General features: G+C 37.7%; 1 protein-coding gene across 50 annotated transcripts in view; it reads right to left on the bottom strand.

Annotated features, from left to right (window-relative positions):
- Positions 1-21974, bottom strand: part of Clasp1 (cytoplasmic linker associated protein 1) — a 233682-nt gene that overhangs the window by 73541 nt on the left and 138167 nt on the right. For 24 of the 50 annotated variants that reach the window (XM_063258874.1, XM_063258905.1, XM_063258876.1 and 21 more), the window contains exons 10-19: positions 20632-20705; positions 19052-19144; positions 17932-18077; positions 15621-15756; positions 14549-14619; positions 10728-10787; positions 10101-10178; positions 8651-8818; positions 7934-7983; positions 7086-7256 (exon numbers count right to left, since the gene is read on the bottom strand). In XM_063258874.1, the coding sequence (XP_063114944.1) occupies positions 7086-7256; positions 7934-7983; positions 8651-8818; positions 10101-10178; positions 10728-10787; positions 14549-14619; positions 15621-15756; positions 17932-18077; positions 19052-19144; positions 20632-20705 (1047 nt within the window). Of the gene's footprint in view, positions 1-4741; positions 4766-5263; positions 5312-7085; positions 7257-7933; positions 7984-8650; positions 8819-10100; positions 10179-10727; positions 10788-14548; positions 14620-15620; positions 15757-17931; positions 18078-19051; positions 19145-20631; positions 20706-21974 lie in introns of all 50 variants that reach the window. The other 26 variants (XM_063258872.1, XM_063258904.1, XM_063258909.1 and 23 more) reach the window with 3 other exon arrangements.

Below are 21974 nucleotides of genomic sequence, written 5' to 3'. Positions count from 1 at the left end.
TATACAGTCCCTTCACAATACTGGCTTAATGCCAATTGCTAACTTTCTCGGGTGAATTTAAAGGTCTTAAGGTCCTGGTTTAGGTCAGCTCTAGTGATTCATTATTAACTGGCCTCAGAGTACCTCAAAAATCCAAGCTTGTCCCTCCTTGAAACTCTCACTTTTGATCCTCTTGTTGATTTGGTACTTTCCTCTTTTTTTTTGGTGGAACTGCACCATTGTGTAGTTTACATGGCCTTTGTTGTACTATACTCAGAAATAGTTCTTTTATAGGGAAATGTTTTGTTTTGTTTCTACTCTGTTAAGTAGGCAATATTGCTGGAATTCCCTGATTATATCTTAAAAGAAATATGATGTTCTGTGGTCTTTAGGAAAAATAAAGTCCACTCAGTAACTGTAACAAATAGTTAAAATATACACCAGTTCCACACTATGATCTATCTCACACACACACACACACACACACACACACACACACACACACACAGAATAGATGTAAGAGAAAGAAGTCAATATGTCAGAGAAAAAAGTTTTTAAAAAGATAACTGAATCTAGCTTTAGTTTTCGGCAAATTCAGTTATCTTTTTAAAAACTTTTTTCTCTGACATATTGACTTCTTTCTCTTACATCTATTCTGTGTGTGTGTGTGTGTGTGTGTGTGTGAGATAGATCATAGTGTGGAACTGGTGTATATTTTAACTATTTGTTACAGTTACTGAGTGGACTTTATTTTAAGTCAGGTTATAAGGTGGTGAAGTACTAGGTTATTGAAACAGTCATGCTGTGACCTCTATTGTTATATTGTTATGTCCTGTTTTATCTCAATCTCCCCCTTATTGTTTCAAAAAAAATTATTTAGTCATTTCTTATGTTTGTCTTAATTAAAGAAAAAATTCAAAAAAAAAAAAAAAGATAACTGAACAGCAACAAATGAAAATTTCTAGAGGGAGAGATAAAAGAAGCAGCAACAAAACCAATCTAATTAGAGAAAATAAATTGTTGAAGGCAAAGTCTTCAACTTTCCTGGAAGGAAAAAAAAAATTTTTATTTCAGGGCTTTTAATACTGCTGATGAAAATCCTTTATCAATCACATTTACGTTTTTCTGGAAAAGATCTCAAAAGAGGGAAAATTAAATATGGGTACCAGGTTTAATTTTCAGGTAGGTTTTCTCTACCTTGAAGGTAACCTAAGACAAAAAACTCCAGGTAGTTTCATTTTATTAAAAAAATCCAGTAAATTCTTAATTTACAGATTATAAAGATTTAAAGGACTTATTATTTTAAAAATCCAATAAATTCTTAATTTACAGATTATAAAAATTTAAAGGACTTCGATCTCAATTCTCATTACACAAGATTATTGTCTTTGTTTTTTTTTTTTTTTTTTTTTTTTTGGTACAGGGAATCAAACTCAGGACCTCGCGCTTTCCCAGTAGGCGCTATGCCGCTGAGCTGTATTCCTGGCCCTTGGGCAGGTTATTTTGGCATACACATCTGTGGTACATCTCACTGCTTGGAGATACAATTAAACCAACTTCTATTAAAAAAATGACAATTTGAGAACTTGATCTCTTATAAATGTGCTACTTTCATCCACTTCCCTGAAAAGATAGTTTCCTTTATATTTTTAAAAAGTAAATGTAAAATAAGCTTAATATTCTTTTACTTCTGTATACATGCTTTTTTCCCATTATACAAAAAGGCAAATTATGGCCAGGTATGGTGGTACATGTCTGTAATTCCAGCACTCAGGAGGCTGAGGCAGGAAGATTGCTGTGAATTTGAGGCCAGCCTGGGCTACAAAGCGAGTTCAAGGCCAGCCTGAACTACACAATGAAATCCTATCTCAAAAAAAAAAAGGGGGGGGGGCTGGGGGTTTAACTCAGCGGCGTAAGCGCCTGCCTTGCATGCAGGCAGTCGTGAGTTCGATCCCTGGTACCGATAAAAACAAAAAGGACCCCCCCAAAAAAAAGGCAAATTACTTAAAATTCAGAGTTCTTACATACATAGATAGCTCTTGGGAAATATCAAACATTTTGTTTCCCAGTAAAAGTTAACTAAAATATAAACTTCCACTCATGAGCAGATGAAGCCACATATTTGCTGAATAATTTTAATTCTTTCATCAAAAGCTAAACTGACATGGGCTCTGACAATTATGTAATGATTATTTATTCTTTGAACCTATCAATGAGTTGTCAGTATCCACTGATCATTAGAGAAATATAACTTTTCACTTTAAACTATCTTGAGAAAAATATAAATGCCTTTCCTAAGCATAGTAGCTTTCAAAAAGAACTCATTCATTTACCATGATATCTAATTATAAATTTTCTCATGAGCAACATACTCTTCCTTTATCGACATTCCCAAAATTACTGAATATAACATAATGAAAAGTAATGCAGAAATACATTTTTTTTGAAAATTGAGTTTTTAGTTCCAGTTATAGTTGTTAGAAGGGTCCCTTAATGTGTACAATAAATGACTCCTGCCTTTTTTTGGTCAAACATAGTGATAAAGTTGCTAGAGTATAAATATATTGCTTGAATGTTAATTTAGAGCATCAAATACACACTCAAAGTCGACCCTTTGCAAACTTCACTGATGAAAGAATCTTTTTGTTTCAGAGGCTCTGAAACAAAAAGTTTACAAAGGCCTAGAGCTAGAGTTTTAACCCAATGGGAAGACATCTGCCTAGCATATGTAAGCAAGGCTCTGGGTTCAATCCCCAGCAAAAAAACCCAACCTAAACCAAACCAAACAAAAACAATGAAACAAAACAAAATAATGTTCTCAAAAACTCATACTGCCAAGCCACCAAACAGTATCACAACAGCCTTTGCTTAATAACCAGTGGTGGCTTTTTTCTAAATGCTGTGAGCTCTGAGCTGCACTGCTAAAACAAAAAGTGTGAATGAGAGACCAAGATCTCCCAAGGAGGTCTTTTCTGTCCTGCTTGTTATCACATAGGATGCAGGGAGGGCAATGCTGCTGTCCCCTATGGAGCTGTGACACAGATAGGACATTCACCCTGCTCTTTCAATGGGGTTTTCTACAGTCTGATTCTGTGCTTTATATGTTAAGGGCCCATAGGTCACTACCATTTCTCCTACCAGAAGGAGAACCAGAGACTTAGAGCCTTGTACAGTAATTGACAGGGTAATACCAACCTTGCTCAAGACTGTAGGGCTGATAAAAAAAAAAGTTAAAAATTCCTAGAGCTAGGACAGACAACAGGCTGCTTTCAATGCTCTACCATAGGCATACGGCACAGGGCATTCTGGAAAAAAAACGTGATTTCCCACAGAAAGTCTTTGTTTTCTACTTCTTATTCTACTTTACTATGCTACCTACTTTCCAGCTAGGAAACAGAAATGCTTAGGATTGTTTAAGAAGGAGAAGCATAAAATTATTCTTGCCAGCTGAGCAAACAAGGAAAATCACTCGTCCACTTCAGTCTCATCCTTATGCTGACCTAAACGAGGCCCACACATGGACAGAGGTTTGTCGTCCACCTTTGTCTTGGAAACTTTTCATTTCATAGACTTGTTTATCCCTAAGAGTCACTAGTGTGAAGCTTGATGGAAATTCAGATCTCTGCATCCCTCCTAACTTCCTTAGCATTTTCAGGGGAAAGACTCTGGAAAGCTTTTAGCAATCATCCCAGTAATTCTTAGGATGAGGTAAGTTTCAGAAACACTGATCTTGGAGTTATGTTCATCTTAAGAAAAAATAAAAATCTATTCCTCTTTTTTTCCTGTGTCCTTTAGGAACTAAAATATGAAGTAAAAGAAATAAACTACATACCTTAAGTTAAGCTCGGTTTACTCTGCATGCTAACCAATTAAGGCAGTTAAGTAATACACAAAATGAAGTATCTGGTCTCAACTGTTAAACTGGTATCCTGAGGGCTGGTGGTATTAGCTTAAACAACTCTTGTTTTGAAAGCATAACCTATCTAGAAATTCAGCAAGGTGATCACATCTGGCATGTGCTAATGAAAGATCTGTACAGACTGAAATGCAAAAGGCAATGCAAAAACCATGAAGAACTTCTTCACAAGAGCATAGAAAGAAAATCAAGTGGATCTAGATCTGCCTACTTCACCATTCATTCTTGGGGTGTACTATTGAACAGAGAGCATTTAACACATGGCTGATAAATGGATGAATGCAGCATGTGTCCGTGGCATAAACACAGCATCACATAATTTCATAGTACTTTCACAGGAGACAAAAGTATTCTTTAAAATGTTTATATATTACCTGGTATAAAACTTTAACCGCCTTTAACCTGAGTAATTTACATAGAAATTTATTTTCATAAAAGGAAAGGCAAATCCTGAGGCCCATAAAAGCACAAAAGGAAAGAAAAGGAAACACAGGCTAAGGTGATACATCAGGAGCAATAAAACCCAAGCCAGGCAGCCCACAAGGACAAGAGCATACAGCGTGACATCAATGCTTCTCCCCACAGTGAGGACTTGCCCTTAGAAACCACAAGTAGCATACTTCAGGGCCAGAATTCACAAGAACAAAGACTGAACAAGAAAGGAAGTGGAGAAGTCAGGAAGAGGGAGGACAGAATCCCAGAGGAGACAGAATGAAGAAGAGAGGGGAGAGCATGCAACATCTCATGCAGGGACCTCGGTGAAGGTAAGTGGGTACCGGGCAACACTTGGTGAGGACAGGAATAGAGAAGTGAGACACACCTCAATCACAGAAACAAACCGCTTACCCTCCGCTTTAGTGGCAGTACCATCTTTAAGCAAATTAAAAAAAAAAAAAAAAAAAAAAAAAACAAGGAAAGGGACAACAGGGAAGAGTTAGTAACATTCAAAAAATTAAAAAAAGAATGTTATTAGCTACTAAAAAAGCAAAACTACAATTTCGAACAAAATCAAAATCAAAACAGAAACAAGTTCAACAGCAAAGCAGAGTCTGAAGCAAGTAAGTGCACCTTAGACTGAAATTAGCACAGTGTAATGTGTTTTTTTGCCTTTGGAGAACAAAAACAGGAACAGGCAGCCTAGAGGTGTGCTACAGTTGCGAATGTTGCTTTTTGTTTCCCTTATCCTCTAAGAGTTCATTCTTCACCACAGAAAGTACTAGCAGAATGCAGGGAGCAGCAGAAAGGGACTGAAATATGAAAGAGTCCCACACAGTGCAGAGGCAAATGAGAAGCTCAGAGAGGCAGGCTCTAGCAACGCCTACCCAGCTACACGCCCAGCAGCAGCACAGCAGCTGGAGAGCTCAGTACCTGAGTCCAGGCCTATGTACTCCATGTCTTCCCTCATGTGTCTGGATTCTAGAAGTTTGGAAAAGGATTGTCAGCTTTAATGGCATGTTTGTGCACAGGTGTCATGTGTCACCCACTCAGAATTTCCAGCAGGATTATGTTCCATTTCAGGTTTTCAGTTTCATTTTGGGACATAACAAGGAGAATATGAGTAGAATTCCCAGGAAATGGGAGAGAATCTCAGTGCTGTAGTTGTGCTACTTGAAGAGGCAGCACTGGGCTGAGAACCTGTCCTCAGTACTTCTGAAAGGCAGTTCTCTCTCATCAGACTGAAGACCTAGTGCTTTCACTAACTCTGGGAGAAATCTATTCAATCCACATTCAAAACCCCAAACAGGCACAGAGAAACAGACTATGGTCAGGCAGATGGCACACACCTATAATCCCAGCATTTAGCAGGCTGAGATAAGGGGACCATTGTGAGTCTGAGGCCAGTCTGAACTATGTAGTGAGACCTTGTCTAAAAAAAGGAGTTGACTTAAAGGCAGATTTAACTCACATTTTCCAGCACAGAAACAATGCTAAATACAAATACTAAACGTGGGTCAAATAACTAACTCATTGGAGGAGAGAAGACCTGTGACTTCTGCCTTGCTCAAAAATTACAAATCAAGAGAGCACTGTAACATCCTGCACACTGGTACAATAGTTAAGAAAGTAGAACAAGACCCCGGCCTGGGCTTCTTCCCAAGGCCTGTCTGTGCGCATGAAGCACTTCCACACAGCACACCTTACTGATAGGTCACATGTTCCAGCCCACACACTTAAATATGAAAGCTCCTATCACAACCCCGCTTTCTTCCACCTGACACGGTGACAGTTTACAAAAGACCTCTTCACGTGATCTCACTGCTCTTCATGTATCTGAGCCAGGTGGTCATTATCTTAAGTGACGGGCAGAGAAGCCAACGTGGACACTGAGCCAAGGCCTACTCCACATGCTTGCTGTTCTCTGTGCTGCCCACGCACACAGCACTACAGGCTTTACTTTTAGAACTGACTTTGGAATTCTAGCAGCCTACCAGTATATCCATTTCAGTATTTTATGTTAAAATTTATTCATTTTCTTAAAAGTAAATCCAATTCAACTACATCCTCAGACTAGAAGTTTGAATGACCCGGCTTTTACAAAAATACAATACAATAACCCATCAGCCTCACACACACTGGGTGTTGATTAGCTGCGGAAAAAATAAGTCACTGACCTACCGTTTTGTCAGATATTAAACTTCTGGAAAAGAACTAGTCCCTTTTTGGGGCAATCATTTGAGTGGGGCTGTATTTCTCTCAGGTGATACAGGAGGACACTACTGGTAGGTAATGATGTGTTACACTGGTTAAGAGTTCATCCTTCCCTTTAGAGTCCTCCTGTCACCTCCCTACTCTGAGAAACACTAAATGCAGTGACTACCTGGTAAGTCTCTCCCTGAGAGCCTCTGTCCTGTTTCCACCAGTGCTGGGAGCTAAGGAAGGTGAGGAGGTCAGCTGTGGTATGGGTATCTGCTGGGCTTGCAGGGGAGGAGGAGATGAACTAGGTGAGGGCATGCTCAGGGCCACTGAGCCTGTGAGCACACAGCCTCACTCATCACTAAAGATGAGGAAGCTCGAGGGAAAAGCAACGCTCAGCGCAAGTTGGATAGCTGGCACTGAGTATATAAAGTTACTTGTCAGTATCAGCCCTGGAACAGCGAGACTTCCCTCCATTTCGGTGCTCTATAAGCTGCTCACAGGTCAGCTTCATTTTGGACAGCGGGGTGGGAGGAGGTAGAGTGTTTTCAGTTACCTAAAGATGCATAAGACCCCGGAGGGAGAGCTGCTGCAGAGCTGAAGGGCATGGCGCCTGAAGTTGACGAGACTTTGGATTTGGCACTGGCTGCTGCATTCACGTCAATATCACTTCGAGATCGCTGGAGGGACCCAGTCGTCGACACAGATTTGGTGCTAACTGTAGAAGCTTTGGAGATGAAGGAGGGGACATCAGTAAAGACTATGCAGAATTTTCAGTATACGTTGGTAAAACCTGATGATTTGCTGTTCTTGAAAAAGTATAAGTTGTACCAAGGGCTGGAGTCCACAGGACTGACCAGGAGTTTTTCCTGCCCTGAAGGGGGAGTTTAGGCAATGCCAAAAGCAACCAGATGCCCACACTGCAACACTACCTATTAACTCGTTTTCTCGTAATTGACTATATGCTCCCACCCACAAATCCCTTAACTTTGTGTATTTGAGAGGAGATGACAAAAGGAACATTATGAACTGCCTATCAGCCTTCTCAGGATGTGGTGCCAATGTGCAGGCAGCCAGACGCCCTCCCCTTCCAGGAACCTGGGCATCAGACTGCTGCTTGCCAGAACATCACGAGAGTCCACAAAACATCACTCTCCTGCTATGTGAACTGAGAGAAAAGCAGCACTATTTATGGCAGCAGCACCATGCCAGAGGGAGACGGGCAGAAAAGGTCACAGAGCTGAATTTCCACTGGCCTTAGTCATCCTGACAATGGGAGCAGACAGCAGAGGCTAGAGCGGGCAGGTACGTCCTGTGCTGAGCATGGTCTGCAGCATCTGCAGGACTGAGCCGTCTCTGGGTGGACACAGGTGCCCTCTCCCTTCCCTGCATTGTTCCTCTTACCTCTAGACGTGGTACTGCCAGTAGGACTTCTTTTGGCAGAGAGTGGCCGACTAAAAAGCAAGGTATATACATGTTTATTATAAAAAATGCACTCCAGTAGCAGTAAGATAAATACAAATTACAACAGGAAAGTGTGACAATAGAGTTATTTCAGAGTTTTCAGAATTTTTCAAACACTGTGGGCCAGGACCTCACAAATCCTATTTCTGATAAAGCTTCAGGATTACATTTGGAACTCAAACATTAAGTAAAATAACTACTAGAGACAGAAACTAGAAATGCAAAGTCAAGATGGTAAAACATCAAGTCCCAGGCTCCTCAACTCATCTCTGAGTTTGCACGGATATCCTCTCAGAAGACTCACCCTTTCCTGTAATTTACTATTTTTTCTTTTTAAAATTTTTTTATTATTACCTGTTTGCAGTACATAAAATTATATTCATTGTGGAAAGTTCACAGATGCATATAAAACAACTGTTTCTGTAATTTACTGTATTAGTTTAACACTGGTTTCTACGATGTACATAAATTTTAAAAAACAACTTACAACAGAGACCAAGGCTATCTTTTACCCTTCTACCCAGTACTTTAGAATCCAACTACAGATGGGGAATTTTAAAAAGCACACTCACACAGAAACAGCTGATTTCACGCTTCCGTGCAGGGAACATTAAACTCACATTGTCACACTGCGACCATCAAAGGCAAACTCCTTACTTGAGACTTTCTTGAGAGCTGGAAGATGAGCGGTCAGACTGCGGCAGAGACACGATGCTGTCTGAGTTCTTCAAGTGGGACTGTAGGGCTTTCTGGTATGAGGACTCCAGGGTGTGGTACAAGTGCTCTGCCTCTCTGCTGAAGTGACTGTGGAAGCCCCAGTAACACCTAGGGAAACACAAGTTCTTGGTCTAGGGCTAACATCATATTTTTGAGGGTCAGCTGGTCTTGAACAGGGTATGAGGAGAAGGGATGAACAAAGGAGGTATCACAGCACACTGGCTTTTTCAGATTGGACAAGCCACTTCTCTGAACCTCAGCCCATTTACAGAATCAGAAATAAATGACCTTAACTTGCCAGACCAGGGGCCTAAGGGAAGGCAGAGCTAAAACAGAACTACATTTAGAACACAGAATAAAATCAGTAATAGTAGGCTTTCATAAATGCAATTTTACATTTCTTCATTTGAGTATTTAAAATTTCCCTAAGTATCACTATAACAAAAATTTAGAGCTACTTGAAATTCATATTAACTTAAAACTGGAAAAAACTTGGAGGAATACAGGGATTAAAAACAGCATACTAGACAAGATAATTAATAAACCCATTTATTGAAGTGTTTAGTCACTTATTTTGGTAGGAACTGTCCAAAATGAGACTGAGGTAAATACTTCAGAGTTACAATAAACCCATAAATAAGGGAAACATAACTGCCAGGCAGTCAAAAAGTAGTATCAGATAAAGATGTACAAATAAAACCTAAATAAAACTAGTATTTCAGGTGAGTAAAGCAAAGATTTTAACCTATGTCAATTATAAGAGTTGGTCAATTAAGGAAGTGCGGAAAAGACAACAAGAAATACAAAACTGGCAGTAGTTATCTACGCACTGCAGAAGAAAGTCTTTTTTTTTTTTTTTTTTTTCTTTTTGTACTGCAGGGGATGGAACCCAGGGCCTCATACATGCTAGATAAGCACTACAGTCAAGCCCTAAGAGAGTAACTCTTAGTATCAAGCTTCTGTTATTTACAATCAGTCTCACAGAAGTGAAGATCCTGGGGCAATAGCCACATGACTGGAGCATGCTCAGTTCTGATGACAAGCCCACTTTCATGGGGAGACCAAAGCAGTACACATTCCTGCGACAATCCTGAACATGAGCTAACCCCCCATTCCCCTACTTGCACTTATTTGCAAAGATATGACCATGGGAGAAAATCCTCTGTGGCCAAGATTTTTCATGGTAAATCAACATAGTATGCAACCAAATATCACTCAGCAACCTTCTAAAGGAAAAAAAATACTAGAGGAATATTTTGAAGTGGCTCTGCGGTCATATTTAAAATATTAATAAAATATTCAGATAAATTTATGGGGTTTTAATCCATACAAAGCACGTGGAACGTAACAGTAGATAATTTAAACAAGGTAATATCCAATAAAAGCTTACTTTCTGGCTTCTATCCTTGCTTCGGAATCAGCATCATGTATTCCCTTCTTTATTGTTTCTGCTAATACTGTTATGTGCCTAGATGTTTAAGAAAAAAGCAATGACAATCATAACAGAAGCTTATCTGTGGATGCAAACAGGCTTGTCAATCAACTTCAGAACAGCCATGTGCAACATGGAGCAATGTCAGTCAACTACCCGCAGCTTGAAGGATGCAAATAGTCTTTCAGGCCTTACTTCTTATCCAGACCCAATACCTTTCCCCATCCTAATCTCACCTAAGGAAACACATGGCCTGCTCTCTTTTGAGCTTTTAAATTACAGGTGACTTTTTGTCAGCCTGTACTTATTTAGCTCAATCTTTTTTTTTTTTTTTTTTGGTCTTTTTCCTTTTTATCGGTACTGGAGGCACTTATGCTGCTGAGCTAAATCCCCAGCCCCATCAATGACATTCACTAAAAAGTCCTGCAACTGTCATGTGACTCACACCAGTAGTAACAACCACAGTCAAGCAAACAAATGCTTAGATTCTTTCATTTCTTATCCAAAGTGGCCTGGGCCACTTTTGGGGGATTCAATCTCAATAATTAATCCAGATAAGGTATCAAATCAGACAGACATGCTTACCTTTCTAGTGAATGTGTCTGCCACTCTTGTAAAAGCAAATCTAAAAATTCAAAACAGCGCCTGAAAAGTATTAAGAAATACATGGCTTAGCAATATATATGTAATTAATAAAAATAAAGAAGCTGCTTTTTTCTTACGTGATTCTATACTACTTCTTATTATGGTTTTAATTTTTATAATTAAGACAAAGTGTAACATAATACCCTGTAATTCTTTCATTCTCTTGAATGGCTTCACACTGTCTTGATATGCTGGATGCTATAGCATATGAAGTTATACTCAAATAATTCCAGGAAAGAGGCACTATGGCGACTACTATTATGTTAGATTATCTGGTGGTGAAACACAATGATGCTTGAATTGTTCGGTTCTGACCTGCGTTGTTCTGTTACAATGTCCTCTTTTATCTCTATCTCCCTCCCCCTTTTTAAAATTAATCTATTTTTTCTCATTTTTTTAATTAAGGGAAAACTAAATTAAAAATAGCAGGATATATTATAGTAACTTTTTTGTTTTCCTATTAACCTGACTTGAGCCCCAGTGTTGCTTTCCCCATCTTGTTCTGTCTGATTTTACTATATTCTGTTTTGTTTGATAGTATCAAGTTTAAGGGTATAGGCAACCACTTTGAAGGCAATAAGATATACTATGATGTCCATTATGGTTTGACTATTATCTTTTTTTGAAGTCCTGAAAGGTCTCCAGGGTAGGTTTTATTGGTCTTGTTCCATACTGTTTTGATCAATTCTATTATACCTGATGATATAGGAAACTCAATTTAAAAATAGCAAAAGGCACAATGGTAACCACTTTTGATCATCTGGTATTCTATTTTTGCATCATGTACTATGCCCATCCTTCTGTTCTAACTGACTCTGTTTTGCTCAGTCACGTTTGGTTTTATTCTCTTCAAAAAAAAGTAATAAGAACTGTGGGAGTAGTAAAACCCAAAAAGTGTAATTGTTATTGTAAAAAAGAGAGGAAAGGAAGGTGAACTAAGGGATATAACCACAGGTATGTTTGAGTGTGTAGGATGGAAAACCATATTACTGAGCTTTTGCTGGATCATTGAACGGAACTGTCTCCAATATCACTGTATGAATGTCCACTTTATATGCTTTAATTTTATAATTTGGACAACTGTTTCTAAGAAGACAATATGTAACCTATTAACTAGTGATTTCTTACTGTATATTTCTTTTTTCTTGATATTCTGTATTACTTGTACCCTTTTCCTGCTTTATGTCCTTTCTTTTTTCTCTTTAAATAAAAAAAAAAAGAAAAATCAGAAATGACTGAAAGCCAAAGCAGACAAAAATGAGGAGGCACAGGAGGTGGCCACAGGGACAATAGGTCAGGACAGAGTTCACTCTGATCTGAGTTTCACAAGTGACATTACTGAAAGGGTCTATCATCATCATTACCTTCATACTACATTAATACAGAGTATACACATGCACAGAGATTAACATATGCTACTGAGTCAGGGCATTGCTCCTTTTATTAATTTTACAGAATCCCTACAAAAGCAATAGGAAACACATTGGAAAATTAAGTGTTTTCCACATTTTCCTGCTAAGATCCAAGTAGCACTTAAAATGACTCCTTTACAGCTACTGGGCTGCTTTCTATCCATAAATCCTTCAACATCCTCTTTGAAGCTTTCCCATTTTTGTGATCTTTCTCAGTCTGATTTACATTATAAGGGCTGGGCATATAGCTTAGGCAGCACAGTGCCTGCCTGGCAAGCACAAGGTCCTGAGTTCGATTCCTGGTACAAAAAAAAAAGTCTCTTATGATTTGTACCACAAGAAATGATTGTGGTCTCACCTCCTGTAGGTTACATCACCAGTTTGCTTCTTGCCTCTCAACAATTTCCTTCTTCTGACTTCCCATCTTTGTGGAAGAAGATTACAATAATCCTAGGAACCCACTCCAGGAAAAATAAAGCTGGTATTCTTTCAATAAAGAAATAACTAGACTTTTTTTCCTATGATCCTCTCAATTTGGCTCATAATCCATACAATTAAGTCCATTAGTCCTCAATCATCCTTAACCCTTTGATACAGATACAATAACATCTAGGGTGCAGCCTGAGAAGCAAGAGTGACAAGAGGTAGTTACCAGGCTCCAGGAGCAAGGGGGGGGGGGCTGTAGAGGCACCCAGGAGAGTCATCCTACCAAGCCACAGGCTAGCAAGGTAGTGTGAGAGCTGGTAAAGCAATGGTCCTCAAAGGAAAAGACACTCAACTATACCCACATCACTTCCTCACTGTCATTTTCCTATTCCTACCTAGCTCTCACCCAGACCATGTTGATTCTACTTCCATTGTCTTGCCCACGACATTTCTTAGCCTGAATTTTTCTTGTCTCTTTTCCTCATCTATTCCCTCTTACTCATCTTTTGAAAAGAAGCTGAGTTTATAATTCACCTATGAAGCTTCTTAGGAACATATCATCTGGTTTTAATCACTACCCTGTACAAATGCTTAACCCATATTATAAAGAATACTATTGACTCTTAAATCACTTGTTATTGTTTTTAATTTCAAAGTCATGGAAGTCAAAATTCAGAAGCGAGAGAACAGTGGCTACCAGGTGCTGGAGATTATGGAAATGAGGAGACACTGATCAAACAACATAAATTTTCATTTAGGAAAAAACCTACTGTACATCATGGTAATCTCAGTTAACAATATACTGCATACGTGAAATTGCTGTACATGGCTTTTAAATGTTCTTACCACATAAAACAAGCATGTAAGGTAATACATATGTTAAGTATTTGATTCAGCCATTCTACAATGTGTACCTGTATCAACATATTATCTTGTACACCATAAATATATACAATTTGTACATGTCAATTAACAAAAATAGACGAACACTGGCCCGCGTCATGTTTAGGAGGGTTTCCTACCCACAGATGATAGCAGGAATAAGCTGACACTCCAGGAAAGGAAGCAAACAATAGGCATTTAAGGTAAGCTAGCTCTAAACCTTACATTGAAAGACTTTTTCAGGAGGCTGGGGTCTAAACATAGAGTTATAGGAATGAAGCCAAAAGGCTGCTGCTCAGACTTGCCTTTATTTACCCAACAAGCCTCTTGACTGGGTCCACAGATAGGCTTAGTGTTGACTATGAATTCCCTGAAAATCTACAAAACTACATTATGCTGGAGAGATGGCCCAAGATATTAACACCTGACTCAACTGTAAAGAACTGCCGATCTGACCTCGGAGAACAAAGTCTTCACTCTTCACACGTCATCTAGGTTGGCTCTCCAGGATACATGACAAGACAAGGACTTGGGAACAAAGCCCTCACCAGTTACCCAGGTGGTAACTGTCTGTAGTATCTTCTGAGTACCCTCTCAAATCTACCCAGCAGAGGCAAATGTCTGGGGTTGGAACTGGCATTCAGAGTCCCAAAATTACTATCAGATGGCAGAAACATACACTTCTTTCCACCCGTTTGTATGTAACTATAGCCACTGGTATTTGTGGTATGTATTTTTTCCCATGCATACTTGCTCAGAGAGTGAAGCAGAGCAGTAACATAAATAGAGGGAGTCTCAGGAAAGACTGCATGGGGATCTTTTCCCCTCCTCCTTTTGTCACCAGTCCCCCAAAATACACACACACACATGCTAGAGATCACCCAACTTCTATTCTCCAAATATTTAGATCTTGAACTTTTAATTCAAAGCATTTATTGCAGGATCTTAAATAACATTAAACATTTCAAATATGAAATCTTAGCCACAGAAGAAGATTTAGATTTATTTAAAAAATAATCAGGTAGTACTTTAAAAATTTACCTTCTAACTGCGACAGACTTAGAGGTACAGTTGCTTGTTATGACAGGTATTAACCTAGGGATGTGTGTGTGCTGTGGAGAAGAACAAAACATAGGTGAACAGCTGCAAATATAAAAACAGAACAAATCACAACTAAGAGAACTACTTCCTTAGTAACCAGGATTAAAGTGTTTTGGAATTTCCTAATGTCAAAGGCCATCACATTTTTTTACAGAGCAAAGACACAACATGAAATAGATACATTGGTCTAAAAAGCAAAGGTATGTAAAATCTAAATTGTCTCAGCAGGTTGAAAGGAGCCACTGAAATAGTGTATGCTGACACTATTTCAATGAAAATGTACAAATGCATTTAATACTTGAAATAGGTGGAATAAACAAAACAAGAACTAAAAATAGCACAAAATAACCCATAATAACAAAGAACATTCTGAACAGGTTTAAGTTAGCCTCCATCAAGCCCCCAAGTTTTAAGAATTTCCTCTGGGGAAAATGTGGGGTGACATGGGAAACTTTGGAGTTAAGCCTTGGTGAACATGTGGGATTTACTGAAATTCTGTATACACGTTAGTTGGATAGTTAAGTGACAGAACAGCGGTGGTGAACCTATGCATGTGTGCCACACGGGACTGTTTCTATCATTAAAAGGTCTGCCATCACTGGCTACAAACTGGACTGAAGAGATATTCCCGTTTCTTTGCTTATGTGTAATTAATTTTAAAAGTTTTAAGTCAGTAGTAAAACCATAAGCACAATAAATAACATGAAAAAACCGGAATTACAAAGTGGTATCAAGGAGATAACAGAATATGCCTAGGTTCAGGTTTGGCTATTCAGATATTTAAAACCGAAGTGGGGTGCATCAACCGCCTCAGTGACAGTGTATCAGTGTATCACACATTCACAGTTTACACTGTAGATGGTGGAAAGCTCAGTGTTCTACAGTTAGGGAAGTCAATATTAGATGCAAGTCACGATTCCTATGATAGTTTAATGAGAAATGTCTCTACTACGTATCCACCACCAATACTGACCAAATGCATATTTTACATGTTGCTCTTTAACATACTTACCCGAATGATTAACCTAATAGCTACAACACCAGAAGTGGCCATAATTTTGGCACTATTTGGAATTAAATTAAAGATAGTTGGCATAATGGCTTCAGCTCCGTGGTCAAACTTATTCCCCAGAACCGATGACAAATGCCTACAGTAAGAAATGAATACAGGTTTGTAGCTATATTTGCCATAAACATTGATGCATATAAACCTCTTAACATCTGACAACCCTCATAAAAAATATCAACAGGTAAAGGACTAAAGTAAAATACTTTTGAAAATAATTTTATGTTAACACATGTTGAGCTGGTAATTTAATGCTCTCTGCAGATGGCATTTTAACACAACACAAAATTTAGTTTCCACACATGGGAAGATCTTTGTGATAATTATTTTTTATTTTATGGAAAAAAGTAAAACTTCATAACAAAATAAAAAGAATAACAATAGTTAATACATAACTGCGTATTGTTAGCTTTAAAGTAGTTACTTATAAATACAAGACATGGGCATAAAAATTTCTACAATCGATATTAGCACAAACCTTTTTCCATGAACTAAGAGACACTAGTAGTAAAACTAACCTGCATTTGTTTTCTTTTCCCTTCTTTCCTTCCTTTCCCTTTCCCCCCATCCTAGTTCCTTTTTCCTTTTGAACAATTTCTTCCCCTTTCACAATATCTATTGTATATTTTGCACCTTATTTATTCTTTTAGTTTCTCATATCCGGGAGACAATACGATGCTTATACATATGATTTATTTCATTTATGAGTGTGGTCTCAAGTTGCATCCATTTACCAATAAGTCTCCAGTTCATCCTTCTTTATGGCTGAGTAGTATGCCATTGTAAAAAAAAAAGACCACATATTTTTTATTCATTCCTTGTGTTAATCTTGTTTCCAAGATTTAGCTATTACAAATTGTGCTGCCATCAACATAGGTACACATATACCACTATGGTATAATGTTTTTAATTCTTCTGGAAAGGTATCAAGAAAAGGAATAGCTGGGTCAAATGGTCCCTCTAATCTTAGCTTTTCTGAGGGATCTCCTTACTGATTTCCATAGTGGTTCCATCTACCTACACTCCCCACCCACAGTAGAAGAGGGTTCCTTTTTTCCCCACAGCCCACCCAGCATTTGATTTCTTGATGATAGCCATTTTTTCTATCATAAAATGGAAATCTCGGTGTTGTTTTCATTTGTATCTTTTGAATGACCAATAATGTTGGAACATTTTCCATTATCTTTAGTTACCATTTGTATTTCTTCATCTGAGAAGTGTGTATTCATTTCAGATGCTGATTTTTGGACAGGGTCTTTGAATATGGTGGGGGTTGATTTTTTCAGTTCTTTGGTATGTTCTAGATGTAAGTACTTTGTCTGAGGGACACTGAGCTAAAATTTTTTCCCATTGTGTGTGTTGTCTTTTTACTCTGCTGGTGATTTTCTTTGATTTGCAAAAGCTTTTTAATAAGATGAGATTCCCAGTTGTTGATTCTTTGAAGTATTTAGCATAAAAATATTTTTTTTTGTCTTTTTCATTTTTATCAGTACCAGGGATTGAACTCACAACCGCCTGCTTGCAAGGCAGGTGCTTATGCCACTGAGCTAAATCCCCAGCCCCATAAAAATAATTTTAAAATGTGCATGTAGGTAGCTTGGCAAGTAGATACTAGCTCAAGAATTTTTTCTTAATCATGTCCAACTAAGTCCCAAAATAGAGAAAAAAAACCCTAATTCTCCCCAAAATATCATAATACTAGTAGTAAACATGAAAAACTGTCAAGTGGGGTAGCGTATTCCTGTAATTCTAGCTGCTCAAGAGGCTGTGGCAGGAGGATCACAAATTTGAGGTCAGCATGGGTGACTTAGTGGGACCCTGTCTCAAAATAAAGTAATAAAATGGGAGAGAGATGTAGCTCAGAGGCAGACCGCTTGCACAAGGCCTGGGCTAAACCCTACTAACAACTCCACCCCTCCAAAAAGAAACCCCTCTGTGTCCCTTTTTGTTTTTAACATAAAATGTTTCTGCTTAACATCTGCCTGTCCCAAAACTTTAAATAGTTGTACTGCTTTCTGTTGGCTGCTGTTGTCTCTGACATTAGTTGGGATAGCTAGGATTAAACATTACTCTAATACCTGGCTTTATAATCTTATAGGCACAGTGTTCTAGAAACAAAGATTCTGAAAATCAGATAGCATCCTGTCAGCAAAAGTCAATGAAAAATCTGAGAAGCAGAACTCTGTATTTCTTTTTACCATATTTAATATTAATAACTGCTTCAAGTTTAAGACAGAGGCTTCTGAGAGGTCCTTACCCCAACGTGATACATGTCTCCCGCACTACCTGAGACCGCAGATCCTTTGCAGAGAGTTTAAAGGCTCCGTCCAAAAGACGCAAATGTTGAAAGAAGTTATCATAGTCAGCTGCACCAGCCAAAAGTAAAGATCTAATCTTTTTTAGCTAATGGAATAAAGATAAGTCAAGATATACAAGACAATTCTTAACACAGACTATAAAAACAACAGAAGTCAAAAAATATGAGATCAACATTATGGTTCTACTGATACAGAAATAGTTTTTCCAAGAGAATTCAGTACATTACATATTACCTACCCATCTTTCTAGTATACCAAACAAATCTACATATCATAACTAAGATAAAGTAAATTTTAAAATGATATGTCTGTGATAAATGTATTATAGTTCCTATAAAATGTGCTTTATTAAACTGGAAATATTTTAGATATTTCCAGGTTCTATAATACGAATGGTAACTAAAATTCATTTTGGATTATGAGAAGACTCTTCCCTATGCTCCCTGGCTCCCACATCCCACTCCAACTGAACTTAATAAATTTTTATTCCTTCAGTATTTCTACATTGTCCTTTACTGCAACACTATGAACTGGCTAATTTGAATTGGAAGCAGAACACAATAGTGATTTTTACTACTTTTTAGCTCATTGACCAGTTAGTATAAAATAGCTTTCCTCAGCTAAGACACCCTCATTGTTTTAGTGTTTAGCTCACACATTTTCCTTTATTTGCTTCTAAAAACAGAGGGGATAGTACTTTCTAGGCACCTGATATGAAGAATTAAAAGAATACTGAGGAATATATACTGAAAATGCCGCTAACAAGCCACTTTCCTGATAGTCACAGAATGAAATCTTTACTACAGCTGGGATAGAGGCCAGCACCAGCCAGGCCTCGAGATGGTCTTTGTGAGGACAACAGGGCTATGAAAATTGGTAAGTTGGCATGTTTGAGAAATACACATATAAGTAAGGTACTCTACTAAAAAGATAAAGTACAAAAATGGTAATTTGCATTTAAAATACCTACTACTTAAAACTCATTAGAGCTCAGTTGCATAAAATATTTGGAGTACTCAAATCTAATGAAAATGTAATCACACAAAGTCAATGGCTTACAGCATTTACTCTCTGCTCCCAGTCGTGCTTGTCATCAGATAGTATTTCCCTAATTTTGTTTATGGATTCTTCAAGGTCTCGGCTTGAATAAATCTGTAAGAAAAATTAATGTACAATCAAAACAATGTAATTTTCAAAATAAAGACAATTTCTTAATTACTATCTAGAATGCCCTCCCAGAACATAAAAGTATAGTAAAAAGAAATTATTCCACTTTTAAGAACCTATGAGAAAATATTGAGCAGGTTTATCTTAAAATGACCTTTTTTCTCATTGTAAATGTGCAACCACTAGATCTGCTGTCATGTAAGAGTAATTTTACCTCAAACCCAGCTTTACTCTAAATGTAATGGACGATTTCATGTACCAAAGAGAAACAAGCCTTCAGGGAAACAATGATACGTAAGTCATTTACTAACCGTCGAATTGTTCATAACATTACATTACACCTGTAATTTTAGACACTTTGAAACTTATTTCCTTATATCCCCGCATCCTGATGCACGCTGTGAGGGAATGGAAGGTACTGGCAAATACTGAAGAGAGGCCCTGAGCCCACAGTGCCTGCTAGCTGACTGATGCACATATGGTGCTGAAGGGAGCAAGGCTGTATATAACAGTGAGTGCTAGAGGATCCAGCACACAGTTAACAGAGGCTGAGAAAAGTACTGGCCCCAAACAACAAAAACAGATACTAAGGCACAGAGCAGCCCAAAAATATATGACTGTATTCAAAACTTTTCTACATAATCTTGCTTTATAGTTAAGATGCAAAAACTAGGCCTTTTATTACAATGTTCTCTACAGTTTCTCAGATAACAGAATCCTTCAAATTGTGTTTTTTAAGAAAAATTCCTTAAAAATGTTTCTTTATTCTTTTATATAACTTAATCATCTTTCTTTTTTTGCGACCTGACCAACACAATACAAGAGCAATCAATTTCTTTCCTGTTCTTACTAAAGATCACCTTGAGCTTCAACTTTTGCTCTTCATTTTAGTCATTTAAAAGGTTTTGATATTTTCTGATCTGTACATCGGACTCTTGTAATTTTGGTGGTTTATCAAACCCAGTACAGGTTTTCTGCATACAGCAGTGCTGTGGTTTGGCAAGGTGTCCCCCCCTATGTATTGAAGGCTGGTTCCCATGGTGGTGCTATTGGAAGAAGGTGGAACCTCTAGGATGCAGGGCACAGTGAGAGGCCACTCGGTCACTGGAGTGTACCCTCAAGTTGTTTTCAGGACAGAATTGTTACAAAATCCCAAGCCTAGTCCCTTGCTCTGCATAACATGTTCTTACTCTCACTGCTCACCATAAAACAGGTGACCAGTTGTTTTTTGCCATTATTGCCAGCCATTATGCACATGAGGTAACACAGTCAAGGGGCTGCCCTTCCCAAGCCTTGCTTACGACTTGGACCCTCCCAAAGGTAAGCTATACATATTTACATATAGTTATTTCTCTCTATAAAGTTAGTTGCCACAGGTATTTCACTGTAGTAATATAAGCTAATGTAGCTATGTTTTAAAAATGACATTTGAAGAATGTTTTTGTCCTACTCGTAGACTCCAATAGTCTCACCTGCACCATCGGTACATCATCAAATGCTTTAATAAAGTCCTCTTCATCAACAGCGCCTGCACCTTCTTTTGCAGCTACAAAATATATTAATGTTAAAAACACAATGTATAAAAATGTATTAAGATATACATCATGAAGTCTGAATACAAATACCTAAAATTACATTTTGGAAGATTTAGAACTTTTAATATATTTCACTGACAAACACTACTGATTTAATATCAAGATGGAGTACAGTAATTCTGCAATGCTATATGTATATGAGTTCAAGGTCACTTAAGACTACTTTCTAATGCAGATTTTGAGTTCTCAAGGAGTTAGGTGACATCTATTATATTAATACAGACTCCAAATAAACATGTAACAGAAAATTTAATTTTTAAAGGGATTAGATTATGCCACTGGGAATTCAGCATATAAATTCAAGAAACATTCAAACAAGGTCTAAAGAATTTCAGTTTAATCCCAACTTTATACAAGAGGTTATTTAATGTTTAAATTTTAAAACCTTATTATAGTAAAAGGCATGCTGACAAAAATGATGAGGTAAGTATGGTCACAATATTTGAAATATTGTGAGTGGATAAAGGCAGTGTGTCTTTCACTGTAATAAATCTTTTAATTTAAACATTCAGGGCTGGGGCTATAGCTCAGAGGCACAGTACAAGAGCCCGAGTTCAGTTCCTGGTACAAAAACAACAGCAACATCAACACTAACAACAACAAAAACCAAATAAATAAAAAATTCATTGCACATTATGATTACTCCTTGATGATCAAATGGTTATGGCAATTTCTGTTAAATAAAAAACTTGCAGTGACTTCTGGCTCTTCTACAAAGTTAAAATGATCATGAAAAATAAACATTTTGAATTGATTCAGGACACTGAGCAGTCATGCAGTGCAAGAAGACATGGAAGAGGACTTCATAATTGTTTTAGAAAGTGGCAAGAATGATAGGGTAAGTATTTTTAAGTAAGAGAGAATATTCAGAGAGGGATCAACAATGTGTCTTTTGTTGTATTTTGGGGGAGGAAATTTAAATATTCACTGTATTTTTCTATCACATTTCGTATCTGTTTCAAAGCAGTTCCATTTCCTTAAACTTATAGCTATTAATTTTGATTGAAGCATCAGTGGCAACTTTCCTCTACAAAACTATTCTAAGATGCTTTGTATACTTAAAAGTGAATTCTGTCATTTAAAGTTACACCTTTTTGCTAATATGTACTCTACGCATGAAAATCAAGTGACATTTTATCAGATTTGTTCCTCAGAATGACAGCTTTCAAAGTGGCATCTATGGGTATCCTTGAAGTCCCAACTAATGATTTACACTTGCA

This window comes from Cavia porcellus, unplaced genomic scaffold, assembly GCF_034190915.1.
Source record: "Cavia porcellus strain 051 isolate PalLab524CR breed Dunkin Hartley unplaced genomic scaffold, mCavPor4.1 scaffold_12, whole genome shotgun sequence".
Taxonomy (NCBI): Eukaryota; Metazoa; Chordata; class Mammalia; order Rodentia; family Caviidae; genus Cavia; species Cavia porcellus.
The sequence above is the reverse complement of the archived record's forward strand: the minus strand, read 5'-3'. Positions and strand labels throughout refer to the sequence as shown.